This window comes from Haematobia irritans, chromosome 1 (genome assembly GCF_050003625.1).
Source record: "Haematobia irritans isolate KBUSLIRL chromosome 1, ASM5000362v1, whole genome shotgun sequence".
NCBI classification, from domain to species: domain Eukaryota; kingdom Metazoa; phylum Arthropoda; class Insecta; order Diptera; family Muscidae; genus Haematobia; species Haematobia irritans.
In genome coordinates this window covers 122,792,241-122,810,936 of record NC_134397.1, presented here as the reverse complement: position 1 = coordinate 122,810,936, position 18,696 = coordinate 122,792,241, and the positions used below count along the sequence as shown (strand labels likewise).

Below are 18,696 nucleotides of genomic sequence, written 5' to 3'. Positions count from 1 at the left end.
CTTTTTCAACCGTGTATAACGATAATATAAATTGTGCAGTCAAAGGCAATATATTGGACTCAATATATAGATTACTAGTAGGAGTTGTTCTAAACGCTCCGAAGCAGAGTCTAAGAGCAGAATTAATTAGAATTAAAGAAAATTCGTTTAAAGAAAACATATAGCTTTCGTTCCAATTATACTAACTTTTCGTTAGAACAAACACTTACATAATGCAATTTTACATATATTCCACAATTTGTTGTACATAGTCGAAAGTGTAAGTTTTTGATACGTGCCATTGCATCACATTTGAGGAGTAAAGCCATTCATTCTCCAGAAAAGTATAGCGCTTATGAATGAATGAAGTTGATTGTGGTTTTAGAATAAAGAAATGTTTGTATACGCGGCAAAAAATTAAATTTTGTAACAAAAAATTAGTTCAGTGATAAAAGTTTGAACTTTTCGAAGAGATCCAAAAACTGTACCAAAATAGCAACGTTTGCGGCACCCGTTTTCCAAACGTTTCACTTTTTTGCGTGTACAGTCAAAAAAAAGTGAACTCTCTATTTCACTAAAGCCAATTTAACTTTATTTTAGTTCATGGAATTATTATGTTTGGAGAAAGTTTCGTTTACTCTAATAATTTTTTGAGTACGTTAGTAAAATTAACTTAAACTGAGGAAAAATATATACACACATTAAGCATAAAGATTAACTAAATGCGTGTCTTCCAGAAAATAGTTCAGTATTTCTTTAAATTTGCAAATTTTACTACAAATGCGTTCATCATGAACTTCGTATGTCACTAAAGACATTCTTGCAATTTTGAACTCCAATTTTTTCCTTGAAACTACAAATTTTTCTTTAACAAGTCAAAAAACTTAATTATGTCTAATAAATTTTCTTGAATTTGTCGAAAAATATTTACTTATTATAATGACATCGGCGGGATACCAGCGTTTGTAATACTGTTTGGTTAAAATTTTCTAAAAAGTTTTCTTCTTGGTGGGTTCACTGTTTTTTCAGTGTACAAATTTATTTTAACGTAAATAAATTTTATAGCCTTTCAGGCAAAACTTTTGAAATTTCTAACACATCCACATATCTTGCGGGCTCATTCGGCAATTTAATGCAGTTAGGCACGTTAAACATGCTATGTGATAAGAACCAATACTTAACTCTTTGACCATTGACACTTTAAGTAAATAAACTTTTTGATTAATTCCTTGGGCTTGAACAAACTTTGTCGGAGCTCGTTTTTTGCTGTATTCTAACGCTCCTCTGTTACGTGTATGTAGTAGGCCACAATACTCGATGGCAATCGATACCCTCCCTCAATTGGAAACTTCAATACAATTTATGTTTGACGTCATATAAGACGATAGTCAAACAGTTTTGCGCCAATTCCAAACACTGTAAAATGGCCAATTAACACGTTCCACTAGCCCGCACTTGATTTGACCACAAACAGCCATGTTAAATCGTTTGCCAATTTTCAGGCAGGACTCGAGGACAAAACAATCTGTTTGAGCAATCTACTCCCACTCCTATCCAACACAAGAATATTCGCACAAAACCCATTTTTTTGAGCTCGTTCATTCAAAAACTAAACGGCAAATATTTGACTGACATGTGAATGCGACGCCTTCTTGGCAGTCTGTGTTTATTGTCCGGACCTTTACGAACAAGTGGCAAATAAAAGCCAAATAGCATTGTTTCTTGTGATAGCTTATCGGAGCAGATCGAACGCAGAATAATCAATGTAGAGACAGAGAGAAACGAAATCAAAGGTTTTTCTAATGGTATTTCATTTGTTGTGTTTGTTGGTACTTTTGGAATAGTTCAAATTTAGTTCGAGACAAAAATGACACTTTAGCACTTGACACTGAAGGCTGAAATTCAAAGCAATAAATATGATGCTACGTAATATGGGTGTTTCCGTACGTTTGCCTTTTAGATTTTTTTGTTGAGAGCAATGGAAATCATAACTGATGTGAGGGTACTGCAGTTCAAGGGGCTTTCTTTTTGTGTACACGACAAAAAATTAAATAAAACGCTTGGAAACATTGTTCTAATCATCCAATAAATTCGTTTATTACAAAGTCGTAATATGTGTCTTAAATAAGAAACTTATTTTTTTTTTGTTTATATAAAATACTAGTCAAAATCCGGCTCTTTTTGCTGCGCTTTACTGACTTTTTGAAAATGAGGAACATTTTGCTTTAACTAAGTTAATCATATACTTCACAGAATATTTCGAAGGAATCGGAAAGTACTTATATTTAAGAGAGAGAGAGAGCTCACTCATGGAAAGTTTTGATGAAGTGAATAATTAAATTTCTCCGATCTATATGTGATAACATTTTGATAAAATCTTTTTATAAAATGTCAATTCGGAAATTCGAAGTAAAACTTTTCCGATAATGCGTTGCCCAGTTTTAATCGCTAAATGAAATCAACCAATTAATGAATCCAAATGAAATCCAAATTCATGACTTTAACAGTAAAAGGTATACACACAAAATATTTTTTGTCTTCAATCACGAAATTAATTGATCAAATTAATTTTTAATTGGTCCAATTAAAAAATTAATTGATACTATTTTTGATTCAATTAAAAAATTTCTTGAATCAATTAAATTTTAGTTGAATATTTTTTAAAACTCAATTAAGATTTTAATAGGAATTTTTTTTGTGAAATTTTTTTCTGTGTATGCAAAATTATTGACATGGACTGCTCGTGAAATTATCAAACCAAAAAATAAGCCCGAGAATTCTTTGAAAGTGTGAGGCCACCGAAAGTCTTCTTACTGGCACAAAAACTAAAGCACTATTTTTTCAATCCATGATTTCCACACAGGTTTATATTCTACACAAATCGGAAGACTTTTGTTTTTAAGGTGTGTCAATATACAGACATGCGGTGAATCGGTCCGTTTTAACACAGCTAAGAAAATTAAAACGGTTTAATTAATAAATAACATATACCCTGCATATGTTTGCAACACCGAAAAGGAGACAAGATAGACACATGGTGTCTTTGGCAATATTGATCAGGGCCGACTTCTGAGCACGGTTGCCACTCGAGCCAAAACTAATCTACCAAAATTTTAAGAACATTTTACCAAAAACCATCAGGGGAAAATTGCTACTTCTACAAATAAGGAGAATTTACCTACAATGGTCTTCCATACCCACCAAAAAAATTTGGAAGTTCTCCCAAAGGCACAATTTTAAAAGCACTTCCAGAAGATGCACTCCCAATGATGTTATTTATTTTAACTATCCAGGAAGTTCTTTTAACTCAATTTTTTATAACTTGGTTTTTTCATACTTTTAATGGGTAATTTTAACTTTTTTATACCCTCCACCATAGGATGGGGGTATATTAACTTTGTCATTCCGTTTGTAACACATCGAAATATTGCTCTAAGACCCCAAAAAGTATATATATTCTGGGTCGTGGTGAAATTCTGAGTCGATCTAAGCATGTCCGTCCGTCTGTCCGTCCATCCGTCTGTCCGTCTGTCCGCCTGTCCGCCTGTCCGTCTGTCCGCCTGTCCGGCTGTCCGTCCGTCTGTGGAAATCACGCTAACTTCCGAACGAAACAAGCTATCGACATGAAACTTGGCACAAGTAGTTGTTATTGATGTAGGTCGGATGGTATTGAAAATGGGCCATATCGGACCACGTTTACGTATAGCCCCCATATAAACCGATCCCCAAATTTGGCTTGGGGAGCCTCCCGGAGCAGCAAAATTCATCCGATCCGGCTGAAATTTGGTACATGGTGTTGGTATATGGTCTCTAACAACCATGCAAAAATTGGTCCATATCGGTCCATAATTATATATATCCCCCATATAAACCGATCCCCAGATTTGACCTCCGGAGACTTTTGGAGGGGCAAAATTCATCCGATCCGGTTGAAATTTGGTACCTGATGTTAGTATACGGCCTCTAACAACCATGCAAAAATTGGTCCATATCGGTCCATAATTATATATAGCTCCCATATAAACCGATCCCCAGATTTGACCACCGGAGCCTCTTGGAGGAGCAAAATTCATCCGATCCGGTTAGTACGTGGTCTTAGTATACGGTTTTTAACAACCATGCAAAAATTGGTCCATATCGGTCCATAGTTATATATAGCCCCCATATAAACCGATCCCCAGATTTGACCTCCGGAGCCTCTTGGAGGGGCAAAATTCATCCGATCCGGTTGAAATTTGGTACCTGATGTTAGTTTACGGCCTCTCATAACCATGCAAAAATTGGTCCATATCGGTCCATAATTATATATAGCCCCCATATAAACCGATCCGCAGATTTGAACTCCGGAGCCTCTTGGAAGAGCAAAATTCATCCGATCCAGTTGAAATTTGGTACATGGTGTTAGTATATGGTCTCTAACAACCATGCAAAAATTGGTCCATATCGGTCCATAATTATATATAGTTCCCATATAAACCGTCCCCAGATTTGACGTCCGGAACCTCTTGGAGGAGCAAAAGTCATCCGATACGGTTGAGATTTGGTACATTTTGTCAATATATGGCCTCTAACAGCCATGTAAAAATTGGTCCATATCGGCCTTTAGTTATATATAGCCGATGACTTATTACACAAAAATTGGTCCATATCGCCAAAAATAATCTACCAAAACTTTATTTCCATAGAAAATTTTGGCAAATTTTATTACTATAGAAAGTTTTGTCAAAATTTCATTTCTATAGAAAGTTTTGTCAAAAGTTTATTTCTATACAAATGTTTGTCAAAATTTTATTTCCATAGAAAATTTTGTCAAAATGTTATTTCTATAGAAAATTTTGTAATCTACCTAAACTTTATCTCCATAGAAAATTTTGTCAAATTTTATTACTATAGAAAGTTTTGTTAAAATTTCATTTCTATAGAAAGTTTTGTCAAAAGTTTATTTCTATAGAAATGTTTGTCAAAATTTTATTTCTATAGAAAATTTTGTAAAAAATTTATTTCTGTAGAAAATTTTGTCAACATTTTATTTCTATACAACATTTTGTCAAAATTTTATTTCTATACAATACTTTGTCAACATTTTATTTCTATAGAAATTTTTGTCAAAATTGTATTGCTATAGAAAATTTTGTCAACATTTTACTTCCATAGAAAATTTTGTCAACATTTTATTTCTAGAGAAAATTTTGTCAAGTTTTTATTTCTATAGAAAATTTTGTCAAATTTTTATTTCTATAGAAAATTTTGTCAAAATTTTATTTCTATAGAAAATTTTGTCAAGGTTTCATTTCTATAGAAAATTTTGTCAAAATTTTATTTCTATAGAAAATTTTGTCAAACTAGATTATATACGTATTTAATCGGCTTTTTTTTTATATATACCCCGTATGGGCTAACTTACAATTTAGAAGACAGTGTTAAAAAGTTTTACGATACCTTGCCATCGGCAAGTGTTATCGCAACCCAAAAAATTCGATTGTGGATGACAGCCTTTAGTAGAAGTTCCTACGCAATCCATGGTGGAGGGTACATAAGATTCGGCCTGGCCGAACTTACAGCCGTATATACTTGTTTTGTTTCAAAGAGGTTAAAAACAGAATAAGAATTCAAAAAATGGTACAAATCATTTAAATTTTGTCGAAAAAAATGCTAAATCCAATCTGACAAAAACTGTGAATTTTTGAAAATATTAGAATCCAAAAAATTATAAAAATTATTTATTTGACCAAATTGAATTCGGATCACACCTAAAGAAGTGATGATGATGATGATCCGTCCTTTGACAAGCCCATGTTAAATTCATCGCTTCTGCGTCAATTTTGCACCACTTCCGGACCCAAAAATAACATTTTCATTACTTTTTGGCTTTTTTGCTGGGTAGTGTATTCCTATAGAGAATTTTGTCAAAATGTTATTCCTATAGAAAATTTTTTAAAAATTTTATTTCTATAGAAAATCTATGAAGTACCTCTTTAGGTAGGAAGAAATATTTTGCAATGTCTACCAAAACAACAAGAATTCTACCAATCTACCAAATAATAAAAAATTAAGCATTTTTTGGGTGACCTCTCGCTTGCCCAACATATTGAAATGTTTAGAGTGGCCTCTACAAAAAACCCCCACATAATTTCTCGATGAAGTCTATTGAACTAAAACTGCGACCTAGACTTTGATGAGGGAGCCACCGTGTTGCAATGGTTAGCATGCCCGCCTTGTATACACAGGGTCTGAGTGTTTCATAGCTTCTCTAAGTGCAAGGTGTTACGCCCTTCGAACTCGGCTATAGAAAGGAGGTCCCTTGAGCTTATCACAATGGGCTGAATAGTCTAAGTGAGCCTGAAATATCGGGCTGGCACTATACCTAACCTAACAGGTTGGCTGATAAGTCCCCGGTCTGACGCATTGACGCCATCATTAAATGCATATTATTTTTATACAGTACCAACCTTCAAATGATTCGTGTCAAAATTTGACGTATGTAAGTCAATTAGTTTGTGAAATAGAGCGTCTTTTGTGAAGCAACTTTTGTTATTGTGAAAAAAATGGAAAAAAAGGAATTTCGTGTTTTGATAAAATACTATTTGCTGAAGGGAAAAAATACGGCGGAAGTAAAAACTAGGCTTGATAATGAGTTTCCGGACTCTGCCCCAGGGAAATCAACAATAATTTATTGGTATGCAAAATTCAAGCGTGGTGAAATGAGCACGGAGGACGGTGAATGCACAAAATGATTTTGAATGACCGTAAAATGAAGTTGATCGAGATAGCAGAGGCCTTAAAGATATCAAAGGAACGTGTTGGTGATATCATTCATCAATATTTCGATATGCGAAAGCTCTGTGCAAAATGGGTGCCGCGCGAGCTCACATTTGACCAAAAACAACAACGTGTTTATGATTCTGAGAGGTGTTTGCAGCTGTTAACTCGTAATATTCCCGAGTTTTTCCGTCGATATGTGACAATGAATGAAACATGGCTCCATCACTACACTCCTGAGTTCAATCGACAGTCGGCTGAGTGGACAGCGACCGGTGAACCGTCTCCGAAGCGTGGAAAGACTCAAAAGTCCGCTGGCAAAGTAATGGCCTCTGTTTTTTGGGATGCGCATGGAATAATTTGTATCGATTATCTTGAGAAGGGAAAAACCATCAACTGTGACTATTATATGGCGTTATTGGAGCGTTTGAAGGTCGAAATCGCCCCATATGAAGAAGAAAAAAGTGTTGTTCCTCCAAGATAACGCACCGTGCCACAAGTCATTGAGAACGATGGCAAAAATTCATGAATTGGGCTTCGAATTGCTTCCCCACCCACCGTATTCTCCAGATCTGGCCCCCAGCGACTTTTTCTTGATCTCAGACCTCAAAAGGATGCTCGCAGGGAAAAAATTTGGCTGCAATGAAGAGGTGATCGCCGAAACTGAGGCCTATTTTGAGGCAAAACCGAAGGAGTACTACCAAAATGGTATCAAAAAATTGGAACGTCGTTATAATCGTTGTATCGCTCTTGAAGGGAACTATGTTGGATAATAAAAACGAATTTTGACAAAAAATGTGTTATTCTTTGTTAGACCGGGGACTTATCAGCCAACCTCTTAACCTAGACTTTGATCACAAAAATGTGTTCACAGCAGGGCTGCCAATAAAATTTTAAGAAAAATCGTCACTTTTCCCGAAAAAATCGTCATAATCGGCACATGCATTTTAAAAATAGGTAATTTAAATAATATTAAAATAAAACATATGTTTTTTTTGGTTAAAAACATATAAAAACACACAATTTTATTATAATTAGTACATGTTTGTATTACGCATTCCGAGCAAGTCATAGCCGAAAAGTATGTGAATGCCATCCAGTAACTATTTGCATATTCTAAATTTAAGCTTATAAACATTAAAAACAATAAATACATCCAGATTTTATACCCTAACCCACATAGTAGTTAGGGTATAATAACTTTTTCGGCACAAGGACGAACGCTATTGAATTTGGAAAAAATCGAATCAAATTTAGATATAGCCCCCATATATATGTATCGACCGATTTCAAAAAATGGGGTCGTATTGAGCCTACTTACTAACTGGTCGTCTTCAAATTTAATACAAGGTAATTAAGCACCTCTAAATTAAGCAGAATTTAACCGAAATCGGTTCAGATTTCGAATTCTCTCGATTTTACCAAATTTTTGAACGGAGTAAAAATCATCATTTTCGAGGTAAAAATCGGAAACTGATATTTTTTGAGTCAAAAATCGTCAAAATGCCGATAAATTGTCAAAATTGGCTGCCATGGTTCACGAACAGATCGACTCAGGGGCCTGCCCTGAGAAGTATCGCCAAAGTCACCATGTGTCTATCTCGTCTCCTTCTGGGTGTTGGAAACATATGCACTAACTTATAATACCCTGTTGCACAGTGTGTGACAGTAAATCTATTATAGATGACAGTATTAAATATAACTTTGCATGCAATCCATATATAAGATTCGGTCCGGTTGTTTACGTTTGTATTTTTATAAATATTCCAACAATTTCTTGTATACAATTTCGATCTTTTAATAACCCATATGGGTGTTATGCTGCTCAGTATTTCAACCTAGTTTTAAAAAAACGGGGTTATTGAGAGCACTTGACACTATGCCGTCGTAAATGCGGGTAAGACCGGCAACAACGAAAAAGAGCAAATGTTGCTCAGATAATGTTTCCAATGACTCTTCTTGTGTACCTACTCAATACTCAAGAAGTTTCTACTACCGAGTGACTATGGATATGAATGAATACCAGCCGATAGTTAAAGTACAAGCCTGAAGTACTTTAACTATCGTATATTAGAGTAGGTTGTTTATATGTACACGGGAAACAATTAAAACGTGTGGAAAAGGGTGTCTCAAACGTTGTTCATTGTTACAGTTTTATAGTATCTCTCGAAAAGTTCAATTATTAATGAAAAGTGATTTGTTACACTGAAATAATGCTTGTCTGGTTCCAAAGATTTTGTCTTTACACAAATTATTTTCGTATTGATTCCGAGCCAAAAAAGCGGAGAATTGAAGTAAGGTCAAATTTAAGACACAATTTCCTTTTTGAGTTTTGCGTACTTGATTCTAGGCAACAATTTATTTTTAAATTAATTTTTTCAACTTTTTTCTTCATGTGCCATCAAAGTTCATTGACAATGTAAAAAATTTTAAGTCGAATCACTTAACAATAACTTCAGTGAAAAGTTTATCGACTTATGTACAAGGAAAAAAACTTTATATCCGAAAAATGCGTTTTCTATGCTATGCAAAATTGACATTCGAATTTTTATGGACAAGAAATCTTTAGCCTCACACTAATAGAAAAAGTTTTGTGATATTCACGAAATGTGTCATTCAAAGTCCGCCAATGAAACAAATTCGTTAATACAACGAATTTTTTCGTTAATACAACGAATTTTGTGGCAATCAACATAACGTTTCGTATTATTAACGAATATTTTCATTGTATTAATGAAAATGTTTCATTATATCAATGAAAATTTTTCGTTGGCTGACTTTTTTTGAAATTTTATCTGTGTGCAAGACAATATTTTTTCAGTGTATATATGTCCGATAAATAATAAATGCACTGGCCTTAGCTTCCCAGGGGCTTGTCATAGGACGGATGTCCACAATTTCAACAGCCGTTGCACTGAATTTGCATCACTTCTTAAGGATTGATCGGAATTTAGTGTTTTGGATGTGAATTAAACATTTTTGATATATTTTGTTAAATAAATAATTTATATAATCTACTATAGAAAAATAAGTCGGGTTTTCCTTCCTGACGCAATAATTCCAGAACGCGCGAACCGATATCCACGATTTTGCGTTCGTTAGAAAGGTCTCGTAAGGTTTATAGCAAAGAAAATTCAAGAAAAGTTTTACCATTGAGATCCCGTACCTTGTACCTTTGCTACAAAGCAAAAAAGAATTTTTAAAAATTTTAGAATTAAACAAAGAATAATTTCTATTAGTAGTCGAGCCTGAAATTGAAGTTGTCGTTAACACGTTTTTTAAGGACTTTAAGAAAAAATGACACGAAGAAAAAAGCTGAAAAAAACAAACAAATTAAATTTTGTTTCCTAGTAGGCAAAACTTAATTTTAAACGAGAATTGAGACTTGGATTTGTCCTTGCTTCAATTCTCCGCTTATTTGGCTCGGAATCAGTGCCAAAATCATTATTGTAAAGACAAAATCTTTGGAACCGGGCATGCTTGTTTTCTATGTGGTTGGTATTGGTAGATTCGACCTGACTGACTTACGTCTGTATAATTTGTTGTCACTCATAGTGTATGTGAACGAAAAAATCACCCACCTTAATGTTGCATCCCCTAAAAATAAAACTAATCAATGACCCACCATCTTTAGAGGTTTAAAACAAAATTTTGTATTTTTTTCGGGGGGTAATACTACACACATCATTATCATCAGAGTAATCACTGTTACAATAATCAATATCGTTGATTTGAAGCCATAACAATCGTCAACCTACGTCCGTCCGTCCATCTCTGTGTGCAGTGTTTGGTTGTCCAATTGACTTTGCTGCTCTGGAATTGTATACTTCATTTGGCTCTATTGGATCATAAATGTTTTACAAATTACCCGGCTGCCTGGTAATTTGTCTGTGGTCGTTATTGTAGTTCTTCTAAACTCTCATTTGATGGTGGGGCTATTGAATGGGGCCAGTAGTAGTAAGCGTCACATATTTGGTGGTCTTGATATTTTTGAGGGTTTTCTTATTGTTGTTGGTTGGTAATTGTTTTGACTGTTTTTTTGTTTTGGTTAAACACCATCGGTGTTGTTGTTGTTTCACTTGGGTATATGAAATTTTAATTAAATAATTCGTGAACTTAAATGAGATTTTAGTGGAATCTCTTAAAGTCGATGTTCCCCACCACCAACGACAAAATCAAGTCAAATGTTTCAAATCGTTTGGTTAGTATAAATGAGCTAGGCAGCATTTGGAGAGACATCAGTAGCACATCTTGTCTTCCTAAGTTCATTTCATTACAAATCGAATTTGCAATCAAGTGAATCCCAAATTACTAGCTCTACATTTGAAGGATAACCAAAGAGAATCGAAATGCGTTTTTTCGTTTTGTTTTCCTGCCTAGCATTGGCTGTGGTCTCAGCTCGTCCCGAACCTCCAGTTTCACAGTATTTGCCACCCAATCAGAGAGGAGGTAATATCACCCACATCTCTGGGTTATGGAATAGTTGTTAAAGTATTCCCCATTTTTGTTTTTTTTTCAATTACAGGTCATGCCATTGAATCTCATGTGTATCAACAGCAATTGCCCTCCGATCTTGGTTTTACAGGATTTGGTTCTCATAGCACGGATGCTGTACCCTCTGCCGATACTACTGCTCCAGCTGATAATGCAATTTTGGGTAGTTCCCAAGAGGATTCCTACAATGCTGCCTATCGTCATTCCTCCTCGAGTCAATATCAGTCAGGTTATGACAATGGTCCCACTGAGACACAAGTCCACAAGCACATCTATGTTCATGTACCTCCAAAGGATTTCGAAGAGGATGATGCCATTCAACCCCGTGTAACACATCAATCTGGACCCAAACAGAAGCACTACAAAATCGTATTCATCAAAGCTCCAGCTGCTCCTGCCATTCGCCCACCAGTAATTCCACCAGCACTACAAAATGAAGAGAAGACCCTCATCTATGTATTGCACAAGAAACCTGAAGCCAGCGCCGACATTGTCATTCCCACACCAGCACCTACCAAACCCTCCAAACCAGAAGTGTTCTTCATTAAATACAAGACCAAGAAGGATGAGGCTCCCGTCTATGGTCCACCCCCTGCAACTTACAACAGTGAACGTCGCAGTGCTGTTGAAGAGTCATCTGAGGAATATTCTTCTCCACTCTCCAATGATGTCAATGACTATGTCATTGATCCCAGCCAATATGAACAACAACTCCCCACCACAGGTCCTTTGGCTAGTGAAGAATCTCAAGCTCCAAATTCAGAATCGCAAATTTCCGAAATTTACAATGCTCCTACTGCTGGTTCATATGTGGACGATGAAGTCCAAACTACAGCTGCTGAACCCAGCAATCAGTATTTGTCTCCCGAAACCACTTCGGCTCCCATTGTTGTAGCCGATATGGAAGATCAGCCTCGCACTCCTGCCCCCGTGTATGGTGCTCCCAACCGTTTCTTCGTTAAGAGAAGAAAGTAAGAAGTTAGTATTCATCGATGTGCCCCTGCCTCACAACCCCCTCAAAAAAGGAAGGGGGACATTGGCTCGCGTAGATTTGTAGGCAAATTATTTGTTATCGCTCTTTGTTTTGTTATCTTAGAACGTAGAGAAGAATTGCATATCATCAAAATTCGTTTTTCACAAATGAATCCATTTAAATGTTAGTTCACAATAAAATTATTATTAAATTAAAATACATTCAAATTTATTTTGAGGATAATGGTTCATGTATCGGTCCACCACTCGAGATTTGACAGAGCTCAGTAATTAGCAATCTGCAACCATTATTACCCAGAAAACAATATCATTACCAAATAATCTTGGAAGTAACTTTGTTCGAAATTGGCATAGGTAATTGAGACATGTCCTATAAGTAAAGTTCTTATCTGCGCCATTATAAAAATTTAAATTGTAAGCGTGGGAGAAATAAATAACAAGTATATTTGCATCGTGGTAGTTCTCATGAAAATCTGATGTATGATAAACTAATTCGTCCGGTGATGGTAAGCCTTATTATAAGGGCTTTCCATCTTCAAGTAGAGTTTGATGCAAAGGCTGCCGCCCTTGTCTACGGCCCGGGCCGACACAGGGTTTTCAACTCTGCAAGGACTGCAAAGCCTCATTTGGAGTATGTATATTTCCTGTAAAATCCGAAATTACAAACAACTCCAAAGTGCTATAACAACAACAACAAGTAGAGCAGAAAATAGATGGTGCACTGAAAAAAAGCATACTCGGTTCCAAAGATTTTGTCTTTACTTTAAAAAATTTGGTATTGATTCCGAGCCAAAGAAGCGGAGAATACAAGTAAGGATACTTTTAAGACACAATTCTCGTTTAAATTTAGGTTTTGTGTACTTGCTTCTAGGAAGCAAATTTTAATTTTTCGCTTTGTCAGCTTTTTTTCTTCATATGCTATCAAAGTCCTTTAAAAACGAGTTAACGGCAACTTTATTTTCCAAATTAGGACTCGACTTCCAGTAGAAATTATGCTATGTTGGAAGTAAAAAACTTCTTTAAAATGAAGTTTTGAAAAACATGTCCTATATTTGAACGATTTTTTGCTTTGTAGCCAAGATGCAAAAAGACAACAAATTTAAAGACAATTTCATTAAATTTAAAGAATTTTTCTGAATTATTAAAGTCAAGTTGACCTTAGCATATAAATTTTTTCTTTCATGTTAAGATACCCATTTTTAAGTCAAATCACTTAATTATAAGGACAATACGACTTCATTGAAAAGTTTATCGACTTTTGGACAAGGAAAATAACTTTATTTTAGAGAAATGCGTCTTCTATGCTAAGCAAAATTTGTATTCGTATTTTAAAGACATGAAATCTTTGACCTCACGACAATATTTTTTTCAGTGTGATGGGTAAAATAGGATACCATAGTTGTTGATATTTGGTTGGGGAGGACGACCTTCACTTTGCGCGACTTCTTGAAAATTTAACCTAAGTTCTCCGATTTCATGAAATTTTCAGGGAAGGATCCAAAGATTTCGACTTCCCATAGGGATTTTGATATTGATTCCGAGCCAAAGATGCGGCTTCTTTAAAATAAAGGCATTTTTTTTAGCGACCTATCTGACCTTAAATAATAATAAAATTAAAATTAGGATTCAGATCTCATTTATTTTCATTCTCTTTACGCGGCGTATTAATAAAGCTATTCACGTACAAACAAATGCCAGTTTAAAAATCCAAATGATAACGGATACCTCAAGGTAAAAAATGTTTTCTTAATACCAAAAACAAAACTTTAATCCAAAGATGCTAAATCCTCAAAATAAGTCTTAGCCTATATGTGAAACGTTTTTATCTTAAATCTAAAGATTTAATCAATATATCAGTTAATTTAAGCACGATTTCTTTAAATCAAAAATATCTATCTTTATTTTAAGGAAAATTTGCCGTAATTTAAAGACATGCAACTTTGGCGGAGGGACGCAAATTTACAAAATTTGTATCCTAAATTTAATGAAAAAAAAATTGAAGCAAATATTGTAAACTTTATTATAATTAAAAATTCATTATTGTAAAGAAATTTGTCCCTAATATTTTGAAAATTTCCTAAAATTTAGGTTGCATAATCTTTAATATGCCGTAAATATTTTTTTCAGTGTAGTTATTTGTTTCATATTGTCAAAAACAAAGTAACAATTACTAAAATGGTACAAACTATTTAAATTGGGTCGAAAAAATGCGAAAAATTTTTGAGGTCTAACGTTTCAGACAAGCGTAAAAAATTATAAAATTATTTATTTGGCAAAATATCACAAACATTTTTAATTCGCATCCAAATTGAGATCACACCTTACCTCGCCTTGTAGATTCAGTGCCACGACTGTTGAAATTGTGGACATCCGTCCTACACGGACGGAAAAGACTGTTTTTCATATGTTTCGGTGTAAAAATTATATGTTTGGATCTCAAATTTTTAGCATATTAACTATTTCTGAGTGCAAGCATATAATGTTCATAAATTAGCATAACATGTTTGGGACATATATGTTAATATGTTACAACATATTATGTTTGTAAATATAAAATGCTTGGATGCAAACATATATTAATTTAGAAATAGCCTATAAACATATATGTCTTTAGAAAGAGATACTCTCTAGGAGTATGCTGCAAGTACAAGAATGGAAGTAAACAATTGGCGCCTTAAAACTATATATATATATATAGACAAAGAAAATTTCATTAAAAATTTTGCTATTACTGTATGTCCTAAGGAGAACAATACAAACAATATTTTGTTTGGACCAATTCTGAAAATATATATGCTTTAAGAAAAATGTGTTTGGGGCATATGTTACAGATGCGATTTTTTTGAGGGTTTAGTTTCCAAGTTGTTGGAGTCTAGGCAAAAAAATAATCTGTACCAAATTTCAGAGCGATAGATTCATTATTGCAGAGAAGTGGACATCTGTAGTATGTCTTAGAATTTCTCTCTGATAAAGAATATATACTTCGTATAGTCGGAAAGCGATATTTCGATGTTTTACAAACGGAATGGCAAACTTATTATACCCCCATCACAATCGCCGTGTGTTAAAAATGCTAAAATATGTCACAATGCATACACAAATTCCAAGAGTAAGTTTATGGACACTCTCATCATATTTTTATACCCTTCACCACTATTGTGGTACAGGGTATAATAAGTTTGTGCATTTGTATGTAACGCCAAGAAGGAGTAACCATAGACCAACCTTTTAGTAGACGGATCGGCTTAGAATTAAATTTAGCGATGTCCGTCTGTCTGTTGATGTATTGTTGTGTGCAAAGTACAGCTCGCAGTTTTAGTCCGATTGTCCTAAAATTTGGTATAGGGTCCTGTTTCTTCTCAAAGACGATACCTATTGATCGGTTCAGATTTAGATATAGCTGTCATATATATTTTTCACCGATCTGGTCATAATTGGCGTGTATATCAACCGATCTTCCTCAAATTCCGTACATCCGAATATTTTATGAGTCTCGAAAAACTTGCAAAATATCAGCCAAATCGGTTCAGATTTAGATATAGCTCCCATATATAGCTTTCGCCCGATTTACACTCATTTGCCCACAGAGGCCAATTTTTTGCTCCGATTTAGTTGAAATTTTGCATAGGGAGTAGAATTAGCATTGTAACTACACTGAAAAAAAAGCATACTCGGTTCCAAAGATTTTGTCTTTATTTTAAAAATTTTGGTATTGATTCCGAGCCAAAGAAGCGGAGAATACAAGTAAGGATACTTTTAAGACATAATTCTCTTTTAAATTCGGGTTTTGTGTACTTGCTTCTAGGAAGCAAATTTTAATTTTTCGCTTTTTCAGCTTTTTTTCTTTATATGCTATCAAAGTCCTTTAAAAACGAAATAACGACAACTTTATTTTCCAAATTAAGACTCGACTTCCAGTAGAAATTATGTTGTGTTTCATGTAAAAAAGTCTTTAAAATAAAGTGTTGAAAAACATGCCCTATATTTGAACGATTTTTGCTTTGTAGTCAAGATGCAAAAAGACAACAAATTTAAAGACAATTTCATTAAATTTAAAGATTTTTTCTGAATTATTAAAGTCAAGTTGACCTTAGCCCAAACATTTTTCTTTCATGTTATGATATCTATTTTTAAATCAAATCACTTAATTATAAGGACAATACGACTTCATTGAAAAGTTTATCGACTTTTGGTCTTGGAAAAAAACTTTATGCTAAAGAAATGCGTCTTTTATGGTAAGCAAAATTTGCATTCGTATTTTAAAGACATGGAATCTTTGACCTCACGACAATATTTTTTCAGTGTATGCGTGCCAAATTTGGTTGAAATCGGTTCAGATTTGGATATATCTCCCATATATAGCTTTCGCCCGGTTTACACTCATATGACCGCAGAGGCCAATTTTTAACTCCGATTCAGTTGAAATTTTGCACGGGGGGTAGAATTAGGATTGTAGATATGCCAGCCAAATTTGGGTGAAATCGGTTCAGATTTAGATATATCTCCCATATATAGCTTTCATTTCATTTTTTCATAGGGAGTAGAATTAGCATTGTAGTTATGCGTGCCAAATTTGGTTGAAATCGGATCAAAGTTAGATATAGCTCCCATATATATGTTTTTCTGATTTCGACAAAAATGGTCAAAATACCAACATTTTCCTTGTAAAATCGCCACTGCTTAGTCGAAAAGTTGTAAAAATGACTCTAATTCTCCTAAACTTCTAATACATACATACACGCAAAGAAATAATTCTTTCCTCCCAAACGAAATTTTAGACAAACAAAGTTCGTTTCCCATTTGCTTTTCGCTGTAAGGAAGTGTATTTGGGATAAAATATATACTTTTTGTGATAAACGTTTATTCTTTTCCAGGATGTAAAAACAATTTCATAAGGACAAACTCAAAAAAAAAAACATCGTTTTCTTGCTAATTGCATTTTCCCTCACATCTTTCTCACATCCACGATGTTTGTTAGTTCTTAACACATTTTCCTGTAATACCAATAATGTAGAAGAAATTATACGATTTTATAAATTTTAATTTTTGTTTACCTTTCGCCTAGACGGAGAATCGAACCGCGGACCATGCACTTTGTAAGCCAACACACTAACCACTGAGCTATGTACCTGTTATGGTCATCAATAGATAAATATCCCTATATGTTATATTTATATAGCATAGCTTGCGGCGCCCACGAACCGAATAAAAAAAGTTTATTTAACAGAAACAAACATTTAGTTTGGCACCGTGGTGCAGTGGTTGCTACGTCCGACTTGCATGCCAAGCGTCGTGGGTTCGATCCCTGCTTCGACCATAGTTTTTTTTTACATATATTCCAGATATGTTCGGAAGATTCCGAAAAAATGTTCAACATTACATTGTAGTATATTAAATTTTGAACTGTAAAATGTGTCTTATTAAAGACCTAAATTCAGAAAAGACGAGTGTTTGATATAAACGAAATGGACTGTGTTGTTGTTTCAAAAATAACTTTTTTTATTGAAAAAATAAAAATTTTGTAACAAACGATTTTTTTTGGTGATAAATGTTTAAAATTTTCGAAGCAATTCAAAAAACTCTAACAAAAGAAAAACGTTTTCGGTACACGTTTTCCAAACGTTTTTTTTCTTTGCGTGTATCGAGCGATAAAACGTAAATAAACTTTTGCGAAGTTTCCTTAAAATTGCTTCAGATTTAAATGTTTCCCATATTTTTTTTACTAAAATTGTGTTCCACCCTAGTGCATTATCCAACTTAAATTTTGAGTCTATAGATTTTGTAAAAGTCTATCAAATTCTGTCCAAATCGAGTGATATTTAAATGTATGTATTTGGGACAAACCTTTATATATAGCACCCAACACATTTGATGGATGTGATATGGTATCGGAAATTTAGATCTACAAAGTGGTGCAGGGTATAATATAGTCGGCCCCGCCCGACTTTAGACTTTCCTTACTTGTTTTTCCTTTGGATTGATTTTCCTACTAATCTGATATCATTTAGATGATTTGCATAAATGTGGATAAAAACGACAAGGATTATTCGTCATATTGTCTCGTGTGAACTTTTACAAAGCCGTGATATGGGTCTAATTACATCAGTGTTCCATTGTTGGCATCGAATAAGGATTCTTACTAAGATTGCCTCATCATCGGCAGAAGCAGAAAGCATAAATCACATAATACAAACACAAGCATGTTAACCACAAAAAGAACAAGAACCATAAACAAGAGCTGAGATAGATTTTGCCTAATTACATTCCTTTTGAGAGGCCTATAAAGTGAAATTTGGCTTTTGCCATTTCCCGTCTTTTTATATGCCGGTATTAAATCTCGCATTACTGAAATTAGACCATCCATCTGGATTTCTGTTCGTCCGTCGCTCTATCCTTCTGTTTCTCTGTCTGCCTGTAGGGGTTTTGGTAGTCAGCTGGATAATATTTTGTCGTTTGCGGTTAATGGATGTT

General features: G+C 34.3%; 1 protein-coding gene across 1 annotated transcript; it reads left to right on the top strand.

Moving 5' to 3' along the window:
• Nucleotides 1-11,025: 11,025 nt before the first annotated feature.
• TwdlC (TweedleC) lies at nucleotides 11,026-18,432 on the top strand. Its single transcript, XM_075302020.1, has 3 exons — nucleotides 11,026-11,187; nucleotides 11,264-12,203; nucleotides 18,306-18,432. The coding sequence occupies exons 1-3, from the start codon at nucleotides 11,088-11,090 to the stop codon at nucleotides 18,430-18,432; spliced, it is 1,167 nt and encodes a 388-aa protein (XP_075158135.1). The 5' UTR covers nucleotides 11,026-11,087.
• The last annotated feature ends 264 nt before the right edge of the window (nucleotides 18,433-18,696 follow it).

What these genes read in the sequence shown, in the direction of transcription:
- TwdlC (XM_075302020.1), top strand. Translation starts at nt 11,088, where the DNA reads ATGCGTTTTTTCGTTTTGTTTTCCTGCCTAGCATTGGCTGTGGTCTCA. An exon ending in GCCACCCAATCAGAGAGGAG is followed by an intron (nt 11,188 to 11,263) that starts GTAATATCACCC and finishes TTTCAATTACAG; the next exon opens with GTCATGCCATTGAATCTCAT. An exon ending in TTCTTCGTTAAGAGAAGAAA is followed by an intron (nt 12,204 to 18,305) that starts GTAAGAAGTTAG and finishes ACTTTTACAAAG; the next exon opens with CCGTGATATGGGTCTAATTA.